Source organism: Tympanuchus pallidicinctus, unplaced genomic scaffold (genome assembly GCF_026119805.1).
Source record: "Tympanuchus pallidicinctus isolate F22 unplaced genomic scaffold, pur_lepc_1.0 scaffold7, whole genome shotgun sequence".
Lineage (NCBI taxonomy): Eukaryota > Metazoa > Chordata > Aves > Galliformes > Phasianidae > Tympanuchus > Tympanuchus pallidicinctus.
The window spans coordinates 9,482,234-9,505,084 of NW_026294791.1; the positions used below are offsets into that span (position 1 = coordinate 9,482,234).

At 46.4% G+C, this 22,851-nt stretch overlaps 1 protein-coding gene across 2 annotated transcripts in view; it reads right to left on the reverse strand.

The window, feature by feature from the left end:
* The window catches only part of DMAP1 (DNA methyltransferase 1 associated protein 1), a 29,136-nt gene extending 8,722 nt beyond the window's left edge, over positions 1–20,414 (reverse strand). Inside the window, exons 1-8 of one of the 2 annotated variants that reach the window (XM_052666133.1) lie at positions 20,312–20,414; positions 19,486–19,694; positions 16,888–16,979; positions 15,908–16,103; positions 11,461–11,619; positions 10,375–10,542; positions 8,881–9,066; positions 5,558–5,629 (exon numbers count right to left, since the gene is read on the reverse strand). In XM_052666133.1, the coding sequence (XP_052522093.1) occupies positions 5,558–5,629; positions 8,881–9,066; positions 10,375–10,542; positions 11,461–11,619; positions 15,908–16,103; positions 16,888–16,979; positions 19,486–19,587 (975 nt within the window). In that variant the 5' untranslated portion in view covers positions 19,588–19,694; positions 20,312–20,414. Of the gene's footprint in view, positions 1–5,557; positions 5,630–8,880; positions 9,067–10,374; positions 10,543–11,460; positions 11,620–15,907; positions 16,104–16,887; positions 16,980–19,485; positions 19,695–20,196; positions 20,291–20,311 lie in introns of those variants that run through there. The other variant, XM_052666132.1, reaches the window with a different exon arrangement.
* Between the last annotated feature and the right edge of the window lie 2,437 nt (positions 20,415–22,851).

Sequence of the window (22,851 nt, forward strand, 5' to 3'; positions counted from 1 at the left end):
TGCACGGTTTTAAGACTCAAGGAAGGAAAGAACCATATTACGTATTTTAGCTTCAGAGCTCTGGAACTTAAAAGACCCCAACAGAGAAACTCAATTTCAAGTATGAATGTGCACATTTCTGGCAATGTAAAGGACTTAATTGCTCAGAACTAAAGCGGTACAATGAGAAGTGGGTGGGTAATTACAAGGGCTATATGCAAAAGTTGGAAAAGTTTGAAATTACACAGATGTTCTCTGCCTCAATGAATGCACACACCTTCCTCTGTCCCAGCTTACAGCCACAGACCCCGTGTCTTACAACAGTGCCTGCTGCTCTGCCAGACTGAGATTTAGGAAAGATGATAATTAAGAAAATATATATCACAGTGCCATGCCATCCCTGTGGTGCAATGTAACATTAAACACAGTGACCTCTTTGGGTAGGCGTGGGACCATCAACTCACCCATCAGTGAGGCACAATGCTGAATAAAACAATACTTTAGGAAAACATGTCCACATTAACTTTTGTAAGTGCTTACTTCAGGCTTTGTTTTCAGACAGAAGTCAGACACACCTCACAAATTCCCAAATCAATTGTGCATAAGTACAAACCCTATACTTCAGTCCTGCTGGTAGATGAACCTGGCTTCACACGCTGGAGGACTACATCTCCTCTTATTCTAGAAACCCCATCACTGCACCAGAGTGCTCTCTTCCCACCTGAGACTATAGGAAGGCTCTGGCCCAACGCTCTTGCACAGCACAGAGCTCGATGAAAACGGCGAGGGATGCATTTTTCTTCCAGCAATTTAGCATCCATTGCCCTGCAGGAACGTCAGCGTTGGAAACATGTTGGATTCACCTTCACCAGTTCATTCAAGATGCTGCATCCTCCTATTGCTCTCTTAAAAAATAAACACCCCCACATTTTCATCCTATTCGAGTCTTCACAGACATGCATTTAATTAGGAACCACAGCAGCACTCACTTAGCCCTAATTAAAGGGCACGTAATGCAACATGTCCACAGTAATGCCACAACCTGAGTTTGATCCAGCCTGCACCATTTGTTCATAACATTTACTCACAGCAACAAGCACGTCATCCTCCCCTCGTGCCTCTGGCAGGCTCCCCATGGACATTGCTCTCTCCCACTCTCTTGCAGAGTGCAAAATTTACAACTTCACTACTGAAAAACTGCTAGCAGAAGCAACGAGCACAATTCTGCTAACTGATACATGGGAAGTTCAGACCTGGAAACATATACTTTCCCACCTAACAAGAACGTGCTGACCGCCGCCAGACAATCCTACCGAGATGCCTCAGACTGCAATCAATACAAAACAAATAAATTATTAATTGCTGCAAGTAATTAAATTTATCAAATCCAAATAAACTGATATTTTATGGAACTGCTTCCAAAGCTAAGCCTCTGAAGGGACAGTATTGATCACAGGACAGACAGATGTTTCACATGGCCACAGCCGATGAGGTCTGGGTTTGCATTAATGACAGGCAAGGAACAGAGCCAACAGCCTCTGCTACAGAGCAAACAGGCACTGTGCTTGGCCATTTAATTGCGAGGCAGACCAAATAGGGAGGATAAACACACACACAGCCCCATCTTCCCCTCAAGTATCATTCATCTCAGTGCTGCAGTAAGCACTCAGTTCATACTCCAAGAAAAGAAAAGATGGAGAAGAAATCACACACACATTCCCCCTACAACCACAGTAAATTCTTACTCATTAATCAGTGCTAAAAACAAAATGCTCAGCTGGCTAGTAAATATTTAAAAGCTGTTGAGTGTGAATATTTGAATCAATGGGTACTAAAGCTGCACTTGAAATTTGCCTTCTTCTACTTTTATTAATTGGTTAGAGGGGCAATTTGTCTGCAGGATGCTGGTTAGCAGAAGGGGCCGCCCTGCTGTTTGAAAGCCCTTCCTGAGAAGATGGCCAGCTCTGAATGACCACGCTGCAGTCCTTCCCGTGGGCTGAGATCTCCACAAACTCCTTTTCACCCTCAAGTTCTGTTTTGTTACCACATGAGGCATCACTCAATAGATTTTCCTACAGTTCCTTTGTTTCCGAAGCCGTGACAACAGAGCAAGGACACAGATCAATACCAGAAACACGCAGGAACAGGGACAAATGTCCATCCTTTTGCATCCATCACCTTCCTTCATAAAAGCACCACCCTTGCCATTCAGCAGCACTAGCTAACCAGAACTTAAAATTTGCAGACAAAGCTGAGAAAGGAAACGAGCAACTCAAGGTAAAACTCCAAGGAGAAGTGTAGTATGCCAAAGTAGGCCCTGAACAAAATGAAGCCTAAGGTTAAACAGAACATGAAGCTGAAGTTCAGCTGAACATGACATGGCACAGAAACAGTGGTGAATTCAAAACAAGCCCAGCTCTGCCCTGCAGAAGCAATGCATGGCACAGATCACAGACGTGCATTCACTGTTGGTTTGGCTGCATCCTGGAAAAGATTCAAGACTAACAGCTCTCATTTTCCCTCCCTTAAGGCAGGCCCTCAGCAAAGCCTTCGGCTCCCTGCCTTCCCTTCAGTCTCTTCCTCTCCATTCCCCATACAAATTCCCTACTCATCTCTCATTTCCTCTGGCTCTTTGGCTATCTGCCCTTCCAGCTGAGCAGAGCTGGTATAGCAGGAAGCTTTCTAGAAGTAACACTTAGAATTAATAATACATTCCTGGTGTTATTTTCATAACAGCTTTACTAACACCAAAGGCAAAGGTGTAAAATTCCTTTTCAAGGAACTCATGAAAGGCTTCACTCCCTTCCCAAACATCTGCTACCACCTCCTGTTCTCAGTGCACCAAGGCAATACGCTGACTTGAATTAAGATGAAGCTTTTCATAATGCCCAGCTTCCCACTGCCATTAGAGGAACTCACGATCTGTGCTGTCAGGAGGCAGAAGGGAAATCCCATGCAGAGCAAGGGCACGGGGGCTGTGGCCTTCTTTGCCCGTGGCCACAGCCCTATGGAGAACAATAGGAGACTGAAGCCATTGTGATAGAAGGCAGCTTGTCAAACTCACTGGAGAAGATTACACTTCAGCGTCTGCTGAAGGAGAAACTTTCAGTTATGAAGAATAATGGCTGTAAGTGACCATTAATCCTAGGGGGAAAGAAAAAAGTCTTCAAATTCAGCCTGTGCATAAGATATTTGTAAGCTTTAACAACAGGGGGAACTTTAAAAGCCTGATCTGCCGTCATTAAAACTACTAGGAACAAATTAAGTTGAATACAGACCGCTTCCTTCTTCAAGGACACACTTCTATATATTAATTTTAACTCAACTTATCAGACTAATTGTAAATCTTCAGGAAATAAAAGAATCTCTCTAATCAAAGAGTAAGTGCCATTAGCCTTGGGATGGTACGATACATTTCTGACACGTGACAGAAGTTGAGCCCCTGTTCTCAGTGCAAAATCCAGCTGCACCTCATCACAAAGGTGTAAAGCATGATGGCAAAGTACAAAATAGAGACAACAACAGAAGCATTTAGATAAGGAACCCCTTAAGACTTCAGGCAAAAGAACTGCAGGATATCACAAGCCTTCAGGAATCATTTTCCAGTGTGCTCAGAGCAAAAGACCTCGCACTGAATGTTGCCAGAGTACAGCTTTCCAGCCCTGAACACCTCTTCCCCTGCTAGCCCTAGCCTGCTCCCAACTCTTACCAATCCAACACTGCTGGTGTGGAGTGGGTTTGTCATGAAAATCCCACAGCTGAAGTATTTGGATTAGCATGGATTGTCAGCTTTACTTTACACCACTCAGCTCTCCAGCACCTCTCACCAGTTCACAAGGTACTGACCTTATGCAATCAGTTCTCCCCATCATCCATATGTGAAGGAAGTCAACCTATCAGGAGGAAGAATTAAATAAAGAACCCAGGCAACTGACTAAAGACTACAAATGAATTCATTTTGCTGGCTTGGAGGGAAGATCCATGTTTCCAAGCAGCAAAGTGCCATTTTTCCATCTAAACCAGTGATTTGCAATCTTTTAAAATTTGCAAATGATTGGTAATTATAATACCAGCATTTACCTCAAAAATTGTAAGCAGAGCATATGAAGCTGCTTCAGATCATCTCAGGAGACTGGATACCGTAGGCTGAAAGTTGCTGAAGCAGACTACCATGCCTTAGCTTACCACTGCATTTTCTAAACATTAAAGAGAACAGGAAGAAGCCAGTAGCACCTATTTTCACAATGGATGGGATCTGAACTGTGCTGTTTGGCACACAAAAAGGCTGCTGGCTTTGCCAGATGGTTCCATCACTGACAGGTTATTGCTCAGTTTCCCTTTCAGGGGAAGAAAAAAAAATAAGAAAGATCAACCATCACTTACTAGTTTTCAAAATCTAAATCAATCTCCATAAATTACTCTATTTATCTTAGTGCTGGAGAACACATCTGCCATGCTTCCATAAATCTCAGTGCACACACTGCAGTATGGCCCATAACTTGTTGGATTTTTTGTTGGTGCTTTTTTTTTTTGGTTTGAGTTGGGTTTGTTTCTTTTTTTGGCAGAGGTTTGGCTTTATTTTGTTGTGTTTTTTTTTTCTTCTTCCTCAAGACTGCAGCCACTTTTCAAACAAGTAACCTGTAGGTGGTGGCACTTCTGCACTTAGGGGTCTCCCCCCCCAGCCCTGGCTTTGCACAGGCATGCCACCTTTAACGTGCACAATACACCAGCAAGTTAAAGCAGCATCATCCCCAGCGTGTTCTTATTAGCAGCCCCAGGGTATTCCCAACAAGATCTGAAACTATTCTGACACAAAAGCAGCATCCCATAAAGTATTCTTTAAAGTGATCTAGAAAGCGGGGGGGAAGGGCAAGAAACCTCATTCACCACCTTTGCTGCAATAATGCAACTAAGGATTTTTTTTTATTTGGTTAGAAAAAGAAACCAAATTTGTCCTGGGCAAACAGGATTTTGCTATCAAAACCCCTCTGAAAACATTCAGCCAGCCAGGCAGCTCTACCTGACTTTGTATCCCAAAACGTGTCGCTAAGAGACAGATCTCAAATTTTGCAGATTAAACAGCAAGGAAGTTCTTTTCTCAGAGATGTCTGAATGACAGGATGAACAAAGGTGCTTTTCCCACACGTATTTTCCAAAGCAACATACTGGGAATAAAAAGGCTAAAAATTGGATGCATTTATGTACCTCTCTCTTTACAAGCCATAATCTGAAGATCCAGTCCTTAAGTGCACCTTCTCACCTACTAACACAGGTGCTCTACGTGGCCTGTGACATTTAGCTGCAAGCTGTTTGGATCAGACAGCTCCATTTGTGTCTGCCACGTGTGTCCAACAGCCGAGTGGACACACCAGTCACAAACACGAGCAAGCTCAGGTGCCCCTGCAAGGCAATGTGCTGGCTTCCACAGAGCCAGCATTCCTAGTTTCTGAGTCTCCACATTTGTGGCATTCCTTTCTTATTTTAGAGGCAAGATCTTGACTTTCTTTAGCTATAAAAGGAGAACAGGCAGACTGAAAGATATTAACAGAGGTCCCATGGGACCAGAACAACAGCCTACCCTCTGGCTTCGCAGCGTGACACCTGCAGATTTGAAGTCAGGAAACTTGATGCCAGCAGTCTCAGGAACGGCCTGAAAGAGATCGAAACAGGATGTGTTGATGGAGGAAACAAAAACACAACATTTGATAGAGACACTATCTGAAGGGGAAACGCTGTTTCCTATGACAGAACCACCTGCCGTGGCCACATGTCAGAGCTGGGGGAAGAGGAAAATCCCAAACAAACTCGCAGTGAAAAATACTGGAGCTAAAGGTACCTCTGCAGAGCTCAAGCACTTTGTTAGTTTGTTTTAAAATCACTGCTCTCCACAAAGCCTTATCCCCATCTAATGAGCATAAACCCTCACCCTAAATGGTGGTACCACCATATGCATATTTGCACACTATTATCCCTGTCTAACCTGGCCCGTTTCACTGATCAAAATTGCCCAAGACTTCCCAAATCTGCAAATTCTCTGATGTAAGAGCTGAGAAACTTCTGATCTGCACAGATACAAACCCACTAACGAGGATGTGCAGATCATAAGGACGGCACCCCTCCAGGGAAGCCTGCTGTTCATACACATTTTTCCATTTGTCCTTTAATTAGACAGTTCTCTCTTTTCCCCACTTCAAATTTTAAGCATAGTAATATGAGAAAGTAAACTTCTAACACAGCTGCTTGACAGCACAGCACACGGCTGCATTTCAGCAAAATGGAAAAAATAAATGTAATCTCATAAACATCTGCACTGCAGAGCACAGGTGAGCATATTTTTAAGTGATTAAACCAGGCTATCAGCAGGGCCCTTTGCATAGAATAGTACAGGGCCCCCTGGATGGGTCAGTGATACCCATGATTGAATCTAACAATAGCCACAGTCACTGCAAAATGCATGCTCAATCATATTATTCCAAAAGGAACAGTTATCTCCAATCTCCCAATTTCTCTGGAGACAGCATTCGCCTTGCTGCTCCATCATTTCTGTGCAAGAGGCTCTGCAGCTTGCTCTTTGTTCATTCCACACAGGGCTGACACAAATGAGGGCCACCCCACCATCAAAAGATGCTGAAGGACAGTGACTCAATTCTTCAAGTTCCCTGCCACTGACTCCCACTGCTGTATCAGCTACCTGTATGTCTTCGTTTGGAGATAACACCTTGCAAATCACTCTGCATGGCCAGGCATTCAAATTTTTGTTATCTCTGGTCACCCCAACCATCAGAGGCCCCAGGAAGAATTTTCTAAACGTGCCCATGATGGAAAAAGTTATCTCTAACTACCCACTTTTAGGGAATCACTTTGAGATTCAGCAGGTTGCAGCCTCTCTCCCTGCATTATTAGGGAGAAAGAAGGCTGCGACCAAAAACCAGTACTCTCTGTTTGCTGTGGATGAAGGCTGGCTTTCAGATGCCCCAAACTCTGCTCCCCAGTGTGTTGCTGAACACCCTGACACAAGCACTGAAGGTAAATCAGCACTGTTGGCTTGGCTGAGACAACTCTGACTGCACTCAGAACACGAGCAATTAAATGAGTTCTTTTGCCTCGCGTGCCTGTACACGCTGTAAACGCTTCAACCTCAATTGACTCTTTGGTAAATGATTTTCCTTTGTTGAAATGATGCTGATGCAGCTCCCGATTCAAATTCTTAGTTAAAATGCAATTTTTTTCTTACCGTTTCCCGGCTATGGTTGGTAATTGACTCCTAATGGACTCTGTCATGGTTGAAATGATGCTAGTGCAACAACAGAAACTGCTTCTCTGCCCACCTCGGTGTGCCTATCCAGTACATGACTGCAGACAGGCTCCAGCCCCACGTGCAGTTAGTGCTAGATTCCCTCATCTTGGCATCCACAGCATCCTTCCAGTCCTATTCTCCACCATCACCTTTTTGTCATTACCACTAATGATGAGCTACTTTATTCAGAGGAAGACAAGTGGGTAAGCTTTAAGAGATCAGCCCTCAAGGGAATTCACTGCACAATGTCCCCAGCACTGCTGTACTCATTATGTTGGCCTGGGTGTTGGGGAAAAGTTTTAAGGTAGTGGTGGCCATTAGGCACGCTTCTCTGGGCAATGACTCTCTAGCATTCACTTCTTCTCTCCCCTCCCTGCACAGAACCTTCTGGGGGATGATGACAAGTGTTCCCTGATCACAGTGTGGATGGACAAGAGTTACTAGTGATTAGATGGAACGACCTGAGATGTAACAGCCCCCCCTTCCTATCAAAGGTGCTGGTTTTAGTTCAGTTCACGCTGCCCTCTTTCCAGAAAATGAGATTAAGGTAACATCAAATGTGAATCAAAATCTGTGTGCTTCTTAGACTTTAGCTTGGCTCAGAAAGAAACGAGACACAATAGCTCCCATAATGCAGGAGTACCACAGAATGGCAGGAAGGGACCTCTGGAGGTCATTGATTAAGCAGAGACACCCAGAGCAGGTTGTTCAGGCCCATGTACAGACAGCTTTTGAAGCAGGGAGACTTCACAACATTTTGGACAACTTGTTCCAGCACTCTATCACTCACACAGTAAAGAAGTGTTTCCTGATGTTATGCAGAACCTCCTGTGTTGCAGTTTGTGCCCATTACCTCATCTTAGCACTGGGCACAATTGATAACAGCCTGGCTTTGCCCTCTGTGCACCTTCCCTACAGGTATCTATGGACATTGACAAGATCCACCATCTTTCCTCCTCTCCCAAGCCTCCTTTCTTCCCAGCTGAACAGTACCAGCTTCCTCAGCCTCTCCTCATAGCAGAGATGCTCTGCTCCATTTATCATCTTGGCGGCTCTCTGTTGGACTCTTTCCAGTGTGTCCATGTCTCTCTCCACGGACACAGCATCTCAGCAAGACTGCTCTGATCACAGCTGAGGCTCAGGAGAAAGCCATAGAATCAGCTTGAGAAAATGTTCCTGAGAACCAGGAGCACGGAGGGGATGAAAAACCCGGACCAGGAAAAGAAGGCAGGTGACAGATAATGGGTCTGTGTGACAACTCTGCACAGCAGAAGCAGAACACCCTTAGGAGAGCAGAGACAGATGTTTTTCTCTCTGCCATGAGGCATGAATGGTTGGCTGACACCATTTCATCCTGTTTCTCAGGTAGGGAAAGGAAAACATTATTTAAACCAGCACTTTTCAAATGGGAGACAGAGAGCATACTAGAGTTCTCTGCAAACGGCTGACTTCCAAAATTCATCCAAAGAATATCTGCCAGAATGCAGCAGCCATCAGCCACTCTCCCCTAAAATGCTTTAAGCCCGATCTCGGTAGAACTGCTGAAGCAAACACACGTTACCCAGCCAGATCACAAGGAAGGAAGAAAAAAGAGAAACGTTTACAGGCTTCTCTGTCTCTTTCTTCTGCGGCAGCTTCTTCTTGGGAGCCTTGCGTTCAGCGCGTCTCTGTTCAGTGGTGGTGTCAGCAGCTGTGATGAGTTTCTGCAGATCTTGTGTTCTCTTCTCTCTCTCCTTCTTTCTGGTTTCAATTTTGCGGAGCTCCTGAATGAGATATTCCTCTTCTGCCACCTGCAGACCAGAGCACAGAAAGGCGATCAGAGCAGTAGAGGAGGCCTAGCAAGGCAAGGGGGCCATCTACTGATAACAACCACGCTCTGGATAAGCTGACTTTAAGTTCCCCTGCCTGAGCAGAGGGCTCGGATTTACAGAGCACATTACGCTCTGCAGAGCACAGTAAGACAGCTTACAACCTAGCAGGTACTGTGTGGCAACATTCACGGTCCACCCTTCAGCAGCAGTCATGAGAGATCAGTCTCCCCTTCAGAAAGGAGAACGAGCACAGACAGAAAGGTTAAAAAAGCTCAAATATGCTATAGCTGCAAATGCAGTGCTATGAAAAGCTGACTCCCCCCAGACATACATTACATCTAATATCAGCACACCAATACATGTGGGAAAGACAAGCAGAGTCATTACACACATAAACTTATCACTAGATTGAGCACCTAACAGAAAAGGAGTTTCGCAAACTTTGGGGAACACACAGCTCCTTAATCTCTAAATCCCAAAACCATTATGCCACTTCAACAGAGAGGAAAACTAAGCCAACTTATAGCCTTTGATCAAGATTTATACTCCAAAGGAAATAATTCTCTCCCTGCTGGGACTCAGGATCTTTTTTACACCTGTAGATGCTATATGCTCACCGTGAGCCTACGGGAGCCAGTACGAATTCAGATATTATGAAATATCACAGAACAGTAGGGGTTGGAAGGGACCTCTGGAGACTAGTCCAACCCCCTGCTAAAGCACATTCCCAAGAGTAGATTACACAGGAAAGCACTCAGGTGGGTTTTGAAAATCTCCAGAGAAACTGAATCATAGAATCACAGAATTGTAGGGGTTGGAAGGGACCTCCAGAAATCATCAAGTCCAACCCCCCTGCCAAAGCAGGCTCCCTACACCAGGTAACAGACTCCACAACCTCTTTGAGGAGCTTGTTTCAGTGCTCTGTAACACTCAAAATAAAGAAGTTTTTTCATACATGCTTCTGATATCTAAGGACACTGATCTGAGAACTCCTTCTATTCAGAGGACTGGAACAGTTAAGTGCCACAATGAAGGTACTAGCAGTTACCAGAGGACATAACTCTGCTTATCCAGCTCTCTCACCTGTAGAGTAAGACTCTTTAGTTATTGTCCCTTTGTATCCTTTAAAAACGATAAATCCCCCCCCCAAAAAAGCAATACTCAGGTGTTGCTGTTTTCTTGTTCAGTCTTTTTTTCCCTTTCCCTGTTTTCGGCCTATTTTACCCACCCACTGACGTAAGCCTGGCATAAAAATTTTGGGGGCAGCAATACTCTCTTCTCCATTACCTGTTCTGGTGTCCTATTGTACAGCCTTTCCAGTTGTTCCTTCCTCCTCCTCTCATGGCCAGCATCAAAAACTGGGATTTTCAGGTCTGTGCCTGGAGCTGCACGAATATTAGCCAGCTTGGCACAAATGTGGTAATACCGTTCCTTCAGGTCTTCCACAGATCTTTTCTGAGGAAGACATCAAAAGAGGACTGAATTATGAAAGAACTAAGCAAAACATTGCACAGTAACCAGATAAGGACACAGTAGCTGAAGGATGTCAGGCGGGGTGTAAGAGAGCACCTGGGATGAGGCTTACCAGGAAACTGACAAACACACCAGAGGCCTCCTCTGAGCTGCTGTCATAGCAGCGGCCATAGCCAAGAAGGCATCAGCTGCAACAGTTCATTGCCCAACATTACATGGAACCTAAACCATGATCTATCACAAGCACTAAGGGTGTTTGGGCTGCCCAACTGGGCAGACTCTTGTTATTTCACTTTGTTACATGCTCTTCACCCAAGCATGTCAGAAGGCAACAAAAGCCTCCAGCTCTTGAAAGCTTTCTGTGGGAATCACATCACTGCCAAGTCACCAACAGGTTACAAGAGATTTAGGACCACGCCACCAGGATTGCATCTTCAGACCACTGATGGTCATTACTTCTCCAAAGAGATGACAGAAGCCTGCACCCAGGTCAAACCTCAAGTCAGAAGTAGCACAAGAAAAAAACCCCAGTCTTCCAAGGGAACATGAGAAGATTCTTCTCCCAGGGCTGATACAACAACAGAGAACACCTATCCTGCTCAGTTAAACAAACTCCCCAGCTGCCTCACCTTCAGGGAATGAGTCGTTCTTCTGGCAGGGACAAACCTAACTTTCTAATAAAATGCAACAGGGAATGAGCACAAGTCACAGTGGATTTAATTACAAACAAAACAAGCAGCGATGCCCTGTGCTGGAAATTCAATATTCCCTGCTGCCAATAATTCATTATTTTCCCCTAATTAAGTTGATATAAAGGGTAATTTGCTCTTTGCAGCGCAGCAAGCCCTACATGTGCTGTAACAGCAAGCTGCCAGCAACACCTTGGCCCTTGGGACTCACCTTAAACTGCTGGTGATCATAGCGGTCATGAATCACCACGAAGCGCAAGTCAAAACGCCGAGCCAGGTCGAAGAGGTGGTCTGTCTCTGCTTTGGTCCACGCATCATCATGGAGATACATCTGGTACTCCTGCTCTGAGTAGACAGGTACCTGCACTGTCTAAGCAGGGAAAAGAAAAACATGGCAGCTCTCTCTCTTTCTCACATAGCCAGCTGATAGCAGCTGAAATTCTGGAGCCGAGAGCAAGAGCAGCAGGCTGACAGGAAGGATGGAGCATCAGGGAGGCACTGCGAGAATCCTGAGCAATGCGCCCTGATAGAAAGTGTAAAGTAGGCAGAGGAATTCACAAGGAGCAACACGGGATCTCAGCACCACAAACACGACTACTGCCTGGTAGGCTGAAACCTACTTCACATAGGCAGAGTCACCAGCCCACATCCCGAAAATAGGTTGCAAAACTGCCACGTAAATGTGAGAGTGAAATCAAGGCTGGGCCAGCTTCCCTCCCTTCCTCTCGCACAGCAGCACCAATACTTTGGCATCAGCTGCTCTGACAGTTGATTCTAATTGAGCTGGGACATGCCTGCTGCCTGGGAGCAACAGGGTAGACAAGAAAGGGTCCTATTCCTCAGTATACTTCCTGCTTTGATACACAACCCACTTCTTTCAGAGCACAATCCACACCAAATACGAAGATCTGAAAGACCAGAGCAGTACAACTGAGAACTGTAAGCCTGGCAAACAACTCTGCCTTTCCTTCCTCATCTACCCTTTTCCTCAGCAGAGCTACAAACAGCACTCCATCCCAGGTGCCTAAAAGGTCAAACCCACACCACATTTTCCTGCTTAAAATTGCTCTGCAGAGGCTCTATCCAGAACACAAGTGTCACACAGTGCTCCCTTAGATTACTAAAGGAACAACAAAAATATTTAAAGTCACTCCCTCCCTTACCACTCCTGCAGTGGAACTTTGCTCTGCCTGATGAGGCCTTGCAAGAGAAACAGGAAAACATCACATGCATGTAAGCAGCACACATGCTTCAAAACCTCCATGCCCTCCTGAGTCCTACAGCAGAAAACTCATCCTCATCAACTCCACACAGCCTCTTTAGATCTCTCCTGCCTTTCTTCCAGCACTTAGGCACGGAAGCATAAAGGTGTAGAATATCTCTTGGAGACACACTGCACACACCTCAGCCTTCAAGCACTACTTCTATCAAAAGAAAAGCCATCCTACTAGACACCATAAGGATGTCCTATATATTTCTTCAGAAAAATTTTCTTTTTTAAGAGTATCATACATACATGAAAAGAGCACAGCCCTGTGCAGCAGATAGCAGGGAAGGTGGCAGATCCCTGGTCATAGAAGGGAAGGAGACAAAGAGCAGTCCTCAGACACCTCCTCAGCCTCTCTCTCAGTGGCTCACAGGCTTCCCCAGTTATGACAGTCTACACAGTGGGGACTCCTTCAAAGAGATAACTTATGAGAGTTACTTTGGTTGCCTGTATAAGTCACTTAAGGCTTTAGCACCTTGTGGCCACGCAACTCAGAATTTGCATTTGCAGTAAAACAACTCGAAGCTGGATCAGCAGAAATGGGAAGAGACTTCTGAGCACAAGGAACACAGTTAAGCACTGCAGTGCTGGAAGCAAGTCTTCTGTAAGAGGACAAGCTCGCATGAGATGGGAAGCCTGAACATCAGATGACCATCAGTTCAAATGCAATACAGCCATGAAGATGCAAACAAGAGTCTCCAAGAGGATTTTCAGCAGAAACTGAAAGGGCTTCAGTTGCATAACAAGACCTTGTCTGGAATACCAACTACAACTCAACTGACCAATGCTCAGAAAAGATGAACAGAGATGGGAACAAGTAAAGAGAGGAGCAACAAGGATGAGTAATGGGGTGGGGAGCTTGTGCTCTCTCCTCAGACTGGATGAGAAAGGAGCCTAGTAGAGGAAGCCTGAAAGAGATCTGACTGCAGGCTTTAATGATGCTGGACGGAATGCAAAGAATACTCACAGGGTGGGGGAAAAAAAAAAAAAAAACAACTGATACAGATAAAGAACTTGGCTCACAAGAAAAAAAAAAAAATTGCCCATTTAATATGGAGAATTCAACCTGGAAATGAGAACCGGAGCAGACAGTGATTGGAACAGCTTCCCAAGCAAGCACAGGGGCAGGGAAATCCAGCAAATGGAACTTGATCAGTTTATGAAAGGGACTGGATGGTGCAGGGCCTGAAAGAGACAAGGGTTCAATGGCCCAGAAAACCCCTCTCAGTCCTACACATTTCACACTACAAACTCACACAATGATGGGCTTTAAATTAGCTGCAACTGCTCAGGAAAGATCCTGGAGCCATGAGACAGTTCTGTGAAAACACCAGCACAATGCTAAGCAGCAGTGAAAAGACAAACTGAACAGTAATAATGACTAGAAAAAAAGAAACAAACCCCCCCGTACCTCCAGAACAGCAACATGCACTCACAGTCCACCCATTTCTAAAGAAAGGATGTTTGAGCACAGAGGGCAGATGCAAGTCAAAGCATGGAAAACAGTGTATGCAGCAAGGACAGTTCACTGTCTTGTAACTCGAGAGCTCAAAGGCATCAAATGAAATCCACAGCTAACAGTTATGAACAACACAGAAGCACCTCTTTGCACTACACAAAATGAACCTGCAGAACTCACTGCTGTACAACGTTCACAAAGCAGATTTCTGCCCTGAATGCACCCACTGTTAAAAACAAGTTCCAAGTTAAGAAATCCCCACGTGAAACACCAGCAGAAGCTAGCAACACACGCGCTGTATTTGCCCCCTTCTCCTACTCTTTCTCCAAACCTTTATGAACAGTAGTCAGAAAGAGAATTTTGGCTAAGACAAGCCTTTCAAGCCTTTGCTCTGACACCAGCGAAGCTGCTTTTATGTTCTCATTTCACAATGGATCATAGGGGAAACTGGAAGCACAGAGAAAAGGCAAAGCAACTGAGCAGTGGTGCAGGAATGGAGTTTGAGTGACCAACAGGACAGTCTGCACAAGAATGTGGGCTCATTAACAGGGGTGAGAGACACAGACAGAGGTATCACGTATGCAAGAAGGATCCAGGAGAACAGTAGGGAAAAACAAATAAATTTGCCCCTAATATTACATGGTTGTGTGGGTGCACACAGATGGCAGAGGTCTGTACCACTAATCTGTAGGTTGCAGCCCTGCTGAAGACTCTTCTGGCTGTCAATTCACAGTACGTGATAAAGTTAAGGAAACAAGAATCATATAATTACAACACCCAAGCGTGGTTCCCTGTGATAAACTTGTCTGAACTCAGCCAAAAACTGTTAGAGAGGTAGAGTCTTAGAGATAATTGCACTGCCAAAGTTTCATGCAGACAGCTAGGTAGGTGCCTTGACTAAGTGAGTCCTGTTTCAGACTTCCACCCAAGACATCAGAGAAGAGATACCACAGGAGGCTCTTACCAGCGTCCCAACAAAAGAGAAAGCATCAGTCAGAGTCTGAGCCTTCTAACATACAAGGTCAACCAACTGCTTAACTCTGCAGGATGCCAGGCTTTGTTAGTGCTGATGCTCCATGGGTTGCAAACTTGAAATGTTGTATACAGTTACATACAAGCAGAGCTTCTGCAGAATCATGGGATCACATGCTTTTTTTTTTTTTCCTTCCTCCTTGAGGTTTGCATCATAAAGGGGGTTAAATGACATAATGGAGGCATACTAAGTCTCCTCCATCCTAACTTTTGAGGTCCTGACTTTGAAATATAAATCTTGCTGCAGCTTCCTTTCTGTACGCACATGAAAGCACTAACCACTCAAAGCAGATACATCTGGGACAAAAGACAGCAGGAGATTATAACAACACGTTGTGATAATTTAATATAAGATGCAAAGAACAGGGTACTGCACTGCACTGATACCACAGGAGCAATTTCAGAGGAATGCGATATAATTCAGTATCTGTGTTGGAATCTGGCCAAAAGGCTGCAAGCCAGCGTTTTGGCCAAGAAGCTACAAGTGAATTTTTTCATACTGGGCAAGATAACAAGACTTATGACTTCAATGCCTCACTCAGAATAGAGCATTTTACTACCCACAGCCTGTAATCAGGGAGAGGAGATCGTTTAAGAAGCTAATTAGACAGTGCAGTGACTCCTTACCAAATTGGCAACTGCACCCCCAAAACACAGAAATACTCTGGCAAGCTCTGACCACATACTGAGCCCACTCAGCTTGGAGGATTTGGAGACTTCATAGTCTGAGGTTACAAGGCTGCATGCAGTCATGCTGCAATTTAAAATGCAACTGTCAAATCTATTTCAGCCTCCAGACACTGAAAGAACCAGCTTCCTGTCTGGATACTCAAAAAGCTGATGAAAGGATAGTTTGCAACTGCTATTTATTCACTACTGTTTGAAATTGACCCCACTTACTTTATTGAACCTGGCGAATGGGTAGTCCTTTCCCTCCTCTGCTGCTCTCCTCCAGTGGTAGAACATAGCTCCATCTTTTCTTGCTGGGTTGGTGAAAGGCATCCACTTCCAAGGTCGGACTTTCTTCGACCCCAGCTTTGCTTTGACCGTTCGATAACCCTGAGTTGTATCACTTGGCAGCAGTGGAGGTGCATCCCTGTGGTGGAGACAAGCACCAGCTGAAGAGAAGCAGGAAGAAGCCCAGGACAAGCCAGAGCTCAGACTCACAGTGGGATTTCCCACAGTATCTAGGGTGGGAAAACCTGAATTTCAATTTTATTCCAGGATTTGCGCTTCCCAAACTGCAATGCTAATATGCTCAGCTCTTCCATGATGCTTCAGTGCTGGTCATACAGCAGCACCTAACCCTAAATTGCTCTAAGCCAACTCTAGTGCTGACGTAAGCTAAAGCACAGCTCACAACTTCTAAGGTAAAAAGGATGCGGAGATGATTACATACTGTCAGAGAAACAATTCTCATTGCATAAGCTGAAAGTTGCATGCATCAGAGAACAGAATGCACTGCATAGATAATTGTGAAAACAATCACCTGGAAAGCAAACTATGCAAGAACCCTCTGAGGCAAGGGCACAACCCAGAGCAAGCCAAATACAGGATGCAGCAGTACTCTCTTTGCAAAAGTAAAAGCAGGTGCTATTCCCAGCCACAGAAGAAGAGCATTAGATAAAGAGAGGTAATAACACTGCATTGGTTGCACTGGCCTACTGCACGTGGATGTAACTCACTCCATACACAAAGCAAACCCCTCACATTTAGAAAAGAGGCAAGGCACTGTCCACAGAAGTCCAAGAGAGGGGCATGCAAGTGGGCCAAGCACAATGGGCAATGACTCCGGAAGGCAAGACTGCAGATGCACACAGATTCTGCCCTGCCACCAAAAGCCCAGGCTGCAACCTGTACAGATGAACTCAAGCTCTTACTTTTTGTCAGAGTAGAGGAGTGCATAAACTTCTCTGTGCATTCCTTCTGGCCTCTTAAACGTCAACGTCTCTGAAGATTTCTTGGATTTTTTCTGAAACAAAATATTTGAATTTTAGTTTCAGACATGGCAAAATCCCCAAAGGAACATATAAAGCTACAAGAGCTGGAGCTCTGATACGTTCTTCATTTCTATCTGTTTGTAGACACCTTGAGTTTCTCCAGAAAACTGCCAGTTCCTGTGGAAGACACTGACAACAAAGCAGGCCTGCTTTCAGTGATAGCACTCACTGCTGCTCAGACACCTGCTTCTGAAAACACTTTGATCTGCTGACCTTACAGCAGCCCCACATCAAAACTAACAGAAGAATCACTTGTACAAGTAAACCCTCACTCCTGTCTCAAGTGTCATATTTGCACAGTAAAGCTTCTGCTGGCTTTTTGTTTTTTCCCCACGTACTATCCTCATGTTGAGAATTCAGGACAGACAAATCAATCTAGCCCTTAAAAAGCCTGTCAGAGCTGATGGTTTCTAAGACACAATCCATCTTCTACTACCTACACAGTTTTATGAAGAAGTAACATTAACTACTGCATTATCAAGGTACACTTTGAGTGAGCCAAGTTTACTGAGCAGTCCGAAACATTTGGTCTTTCTAACTACTTACCATGTCACTACTTCTAATAGTGCTTACCACAGCACTGCCTCTCTTAAATATTTTGTGACAGTAAAAGTAACTCCATAACACAACTGTATGGAACACAGTCAATTCTAATAAGAAAATTCAAAATCCCATTAAAAAAAAAAAAAAAAAAAAAAAAAGCTATTATCTTGAACTACAGCTCCTCTCCACACAACTTCATTACACACCATCATTATATTAGTACATTTTTACTCCTAATCAAATATCTTTCTCTGTGCTTGTCAATCACTTTGCATAGGAGCAATATAAGGCCAGCCAGGGCAGTTCCCCACTGGTCACCATGTGACCTATTTGAATACTGGCTTCCAAAATTCCCCCAGTGTTTTCAGATTTATTAAAAGTTAATGTCAGCAAGTCAGAGATCACCTCAGCCAGCTCTTTTAGGACCTGAGAACAAATTACCTGGTCCTGTTGATTTAAATGTTTTTTATGCCCAGTAATTTTTCTAAAGCATTCTCAGTCACTAATGGACTGGAAAGTACTTCATCGTTCTCCTGTTATTTAAAGACATCAATCTGAATCTTTTCTAGTTGAGAACAGAACTACTTCCTGAGCAAGTGCTGCACGGTTATTACTGATGCTTATCTCTCTCTGTGATAATGGATTATGCCTTTGGAATGATTTCATTTTTGTACTGTGTAGAAATTCCAAATGCTTCGCTCCCAGCTGCACACAGTCTCCACCACTCCTTCCAAAACCTCCCACTTTCCTTCCCTTTCCTCTCTCTTTCCATTAGACAGCCAAATTTGACAAGAACCCCATTTTGTCTTTCACTCCAAAGGAGACAGATATTCTCAGTACTCCTTCCACTCTCTGCTAGCCAAAAAACAAGTGCATCTCAAAGAACTCACAACTCTGTGCATTCAGCAGCACAACATCACAGGCTGAATCCAATCAGTGAACTGCTTGCTGGACACACTTTACCATAACAACTGATAATTGGGGATTGTAACACTTCAACCTTCTAATTAGGGAGAGTAATTAGTTTTCCATTAGCCCAATTATAAACTATGTGCTCTATTCCCAGCAAGGCAGTCACAGAATCACTTCAGAGCCAAACATTCCAGTGGATGCAAGCAAAGACAGTAAGGAAGGGAGATGGGGGCGTTTTTCATTTTGTTGTGGCTGTTCTTTTCATCCGTTACACAGGCTTTACTTCAAATGAGGCCATCTCTGCTACAGACAGATCCCTGGGGATTTCATATCCCCTGCACCATTTTCCAAGCACCTCCACATCCGATTATTAGCTGTGAATTGATCTTCCCAACACCTTGCAAAGCACGGAACAGTAAGATCTTGCCTGAATTTAAAACACAAAAGGCAACAGCACCCAATAGAATATTACCACAGAGAATGCAGCATACTTTCTTGACTATTTCCCAGCTTGCCCACATTCCCACAGGCAACACTTCCCAGTTGTCCCAAAGACGAGGCACACAGCTCACCCACATGCAGCCCGCTTGTTCAGTTTGAGAGCATTTATCATTTAAACAGGTCAGACAACGTCTCTGTCTTCTCAAGCAGAGCTGCTTTGTATTACTTACATATGTTTGGGGACTAGATGCTAAACACCTTTTTCTCTTCCCCCCACAAGAGAATTTTGGAGACAGTCAAAAACATCCTGAGTCCAAGCCTAGCTCACAAGAACACTCTCTGCACAGCTACAGCTTAAATATTGCCCCAAATGCTACAGCACCAGTAACTAAGAACTACAGGAACCCAGGAACAGAGCCCTGCAGGCATGTCTAGGTACACCACAGGAATCTGAAAATAAACACGCTATGACAGGAATGCGCTTTATTCCATCTTTTCTCAAATATCCACCCCAGAGACCACACAGTAGATCCATCAGAACCCAGGAAACAAAGCAGCAGCCATTTGGCTGTGGCAGTTCACCTTATCTGAGTTGATGATATCCTTCTTGTTGATGGTGCCCGTGTTCTCAGACTCCACACCCCCCAGCTCCAGGATGTCCCGCACATCTGCACCCGTTGCCATCTTGCTGCCTGCCTGCTGCCTTTGCCCGCCACCGTCCTGTCCAGCTCCAGGGAGGGGGAGAGAAAAGAGCTGGAGTCACTGCGCAGCTCCTGGTGGTGGCACATCCACTGAAAAACACACATGTGCATATATGTACTGAGCTGCACGACACAAGTACACATATACAGATACACACACCCTCATATAGGTACACAGACATGCAAACATATCCATACACACATTTAAGCATATGCACACACATATGTACACACATTTATACATACACACAGACCTAAGTGCATGCACACACACCTACACACACATACAGAACACACAGACACGCTCATACAGATACATACACGTGCAAACATCACATACACACACACAGACCCAAGTGCACGCACACGCACGCCTATACACACGTACCCACACACACACTACACTCACACGTACCCCCACACACAGCCGCCTCCCGCCCCTTAGGCCCAACACCGGGCCCTCGCACCCCACCTCCCCCGAGACCCACGCACACCATCCCCGCGCCGGCTGAGGGCGCAGCGGGCTGCCGGGGTCGCGGAGAGCCGCCGAAGTCCCGCTTAGCCCCGCTTCTCGGACCCCTCCCGCCCTCACCCGCTCCAGCTCCGCGGCCACCGGGACGGTGCAAGCAGCACACGGGCCCGGGCAGCACCACTTCCGGTCCCGCCACGCCGCGACAGGAAGTGCCGGGAGCCTTTTGTGAACGCACCGCGAGGTTGAGGGGGAGGAGGAGGGCGGTGCGAGGAGGTTTTTCGATCGCGGGTTCGAGCCCCGCTCCCGCCAGGTGGCGTTCCCGGCTCGGATCTGCGGGCAGCGAGCTGTGCGCCCGGTTCCGCGGCCGCTCGGCGAGCTCCTTCCTTGTGGAACACCCAGGATCGGGTGCTCAAAGCCAAGTATCGCTTCCCGGGGTCTTAGCAGCTCCGGGGCTTGCCTGGGCACACCTTTCCTCCAGCCGTGCTGCCAAGCTCGTGCTGCCAGGGCCGGTCCCACGTGGTGCTGCCAATGTGTCCCTCTGTGTTTGTCCTGGGTTGCCATACAGTCTTTTCTCATTTCTGAGGGACACGGTTAGCAGACACAATGAGAGTGGGTTGGTGTTTAGACTGGATGACCTCAGTGGTCTTTTCCATCGTCAATAATTCTATGATCCTTATTCATCCTTTGGCCCAGAGGTGATTTCCACTATTCCCCTATTACAGAAAGAAATGAGGCTTCCCCAGCACTTTGTCAGAGGAAGGCTGGCCCTGCCTCTGCCCTGCTTTCCCTGAAGAACTTGGTACACAGAATCGCTCAGAATGCCAGGGTTGGAAGGGACCTCAAGGATCACGAATCTCCAACCCCCCCACCACAGGCAGGGCCACCAACCTCCCCATTTAATACCAGACCAGGCTGCCCAGGGCCCCATCCAACCTGGCCTTGAACACCTCCAGGGATGGACGGGGCATCCACAACCTCTCTGGGCAGCTGTTCCAGCACCTCACCACTCTCTCTGTTAAGAACTTTCCCGACATCCAACCTAAATCTTCTCTCCCTCAACTTAAAACCATTTCCCCTTGTCCTGCTGTTGTCTACCCTTTCAAAGAGTTGACTCTACTCCTGTTTGTAGGTTCCCTTTAGGTAATGAAAGGCTGCAACGAGGTCACCCTGCAGCCTTCTTTTCTCCAGGCTGAACAAGCCCAGCTCCCTCAGCCTGTCTTTGCAGGGGAGGTGCTCCAGTCCCTTGATCATCTTTGTGGCCCTCCTCTGGACCATCTCCAACAGCTCTCTTTCTTATACTGGGGGCTCCAGACCTGGACACAGTACTCCAGATAGGGCCTCACAAGAGCACAATAGAGGGGGACAATCACCAGTGGCTGCAGTGCAGCCTCTCTTTTAGCACCTCGCTCACAGGTCGTCCATGCTTTGTTTGTGAAGCTGTACAACAGCACTTCTAGAAAACAAAACAAATTTTGATCTGCCCAGAGGCAGATGGCCATTTGGCATCCTTGAGCTATGACTTTAGCACCTGCTTTTCTGAGCGGGGGATTTCTGTGGTTTCTGAGGGGCAATGCTTCATCCAGGAGCTTTCACAGTTAGCAGAGGGGCACAGCTGGAGATGTCAGTCACCTGAACACGCCTGGTCCCAGGGCAGGATGCTCTGCCCGCAGATGGCCACGAGGCAGGTCCATGACGGCCCCATGCCAGAGGTGTGCGTGTCCCCCAGGCTGGCACCTGCGGAGGAGGACAAGTGCAAACATTGCGGCCATGGGGCGGGAGGAGGTTATCTGGGGCCCAGCAGTGGAAAAACTCTCGGTGTGTGACTAAGACACGATAGCGCCAGGTGTGGGTCCAGGCATGGTGAGCGAGCTGGGGAATTATCGCTTCCCCATGGATTCAGGTGCCTGAAGCCAAATGTTTCCTAAGGGTGCGGTGACAGCCACAGCCCCGCTATCACGGCGCCTGGCCCACCCCATGGCCAAGCAGCGGGGATGTGGGGGCTGACTGCTGGATTTTCCCTGGTGCTCGGGACGGGACACAGCCCAGTACCCTACAGTGAGCATCAGACGCCAGCCCTGAGTACATCCCTTGGTGGAATCACCATACTTACATTCCCAGGGAGGCAAGATCCAACACCACCTTGCTGCCCCCAAAACCCCATCCCCAGAGTACCTGAGTAGCATTCCACCCCCAGTACCCCCATCCTAGCTCCATCTCCTGCCATCTCCAAATCTACTACTCTTACCATGAAAGAGCCCCCAGCTCCAAGCCTGTCCCCCCCAGGGCCCCAGTCCTGCTGGCAGGTGCCTGCAAAGGGCCGGCCCCGCTGCAGCCATGACTCACCTCACTGCTGGGACCTGTTGTTCCATGCCTTGCTGCTTCCCTCCCTGCTGCCTCATCTGCGCTCCAAATCTGTGGGTCTGCACCGTGAGGTCTGGAGGGGTCCCACCTGCTTTGCTGGAGTATTTTGGGTCCCTGTATGCCCTGCCAGGACAGAGCAAAGTACATTCTGGCTGGCCATGCCAAAGGGCATGGGTTGTTTGTCTCATCTGGCATGGAGTGTTTCTCAGTGTTTCTGAGGGTGTTTTCTCACTGCCTTCACAGCTTTGCAGGCAAGTTTACCTGGGCAGGGATCAGGCACCCTTCTCCAGCAATCAGCACACCTTGGCCCAGGCCATGGGGAGAGGCTGAGTCTCATTAACAACAAATTAGGGGCAATTGCCATTTTCACTGCAGCCACTTCTGGCCCTGGTGAGGATCCTGGCCATGCCTGGG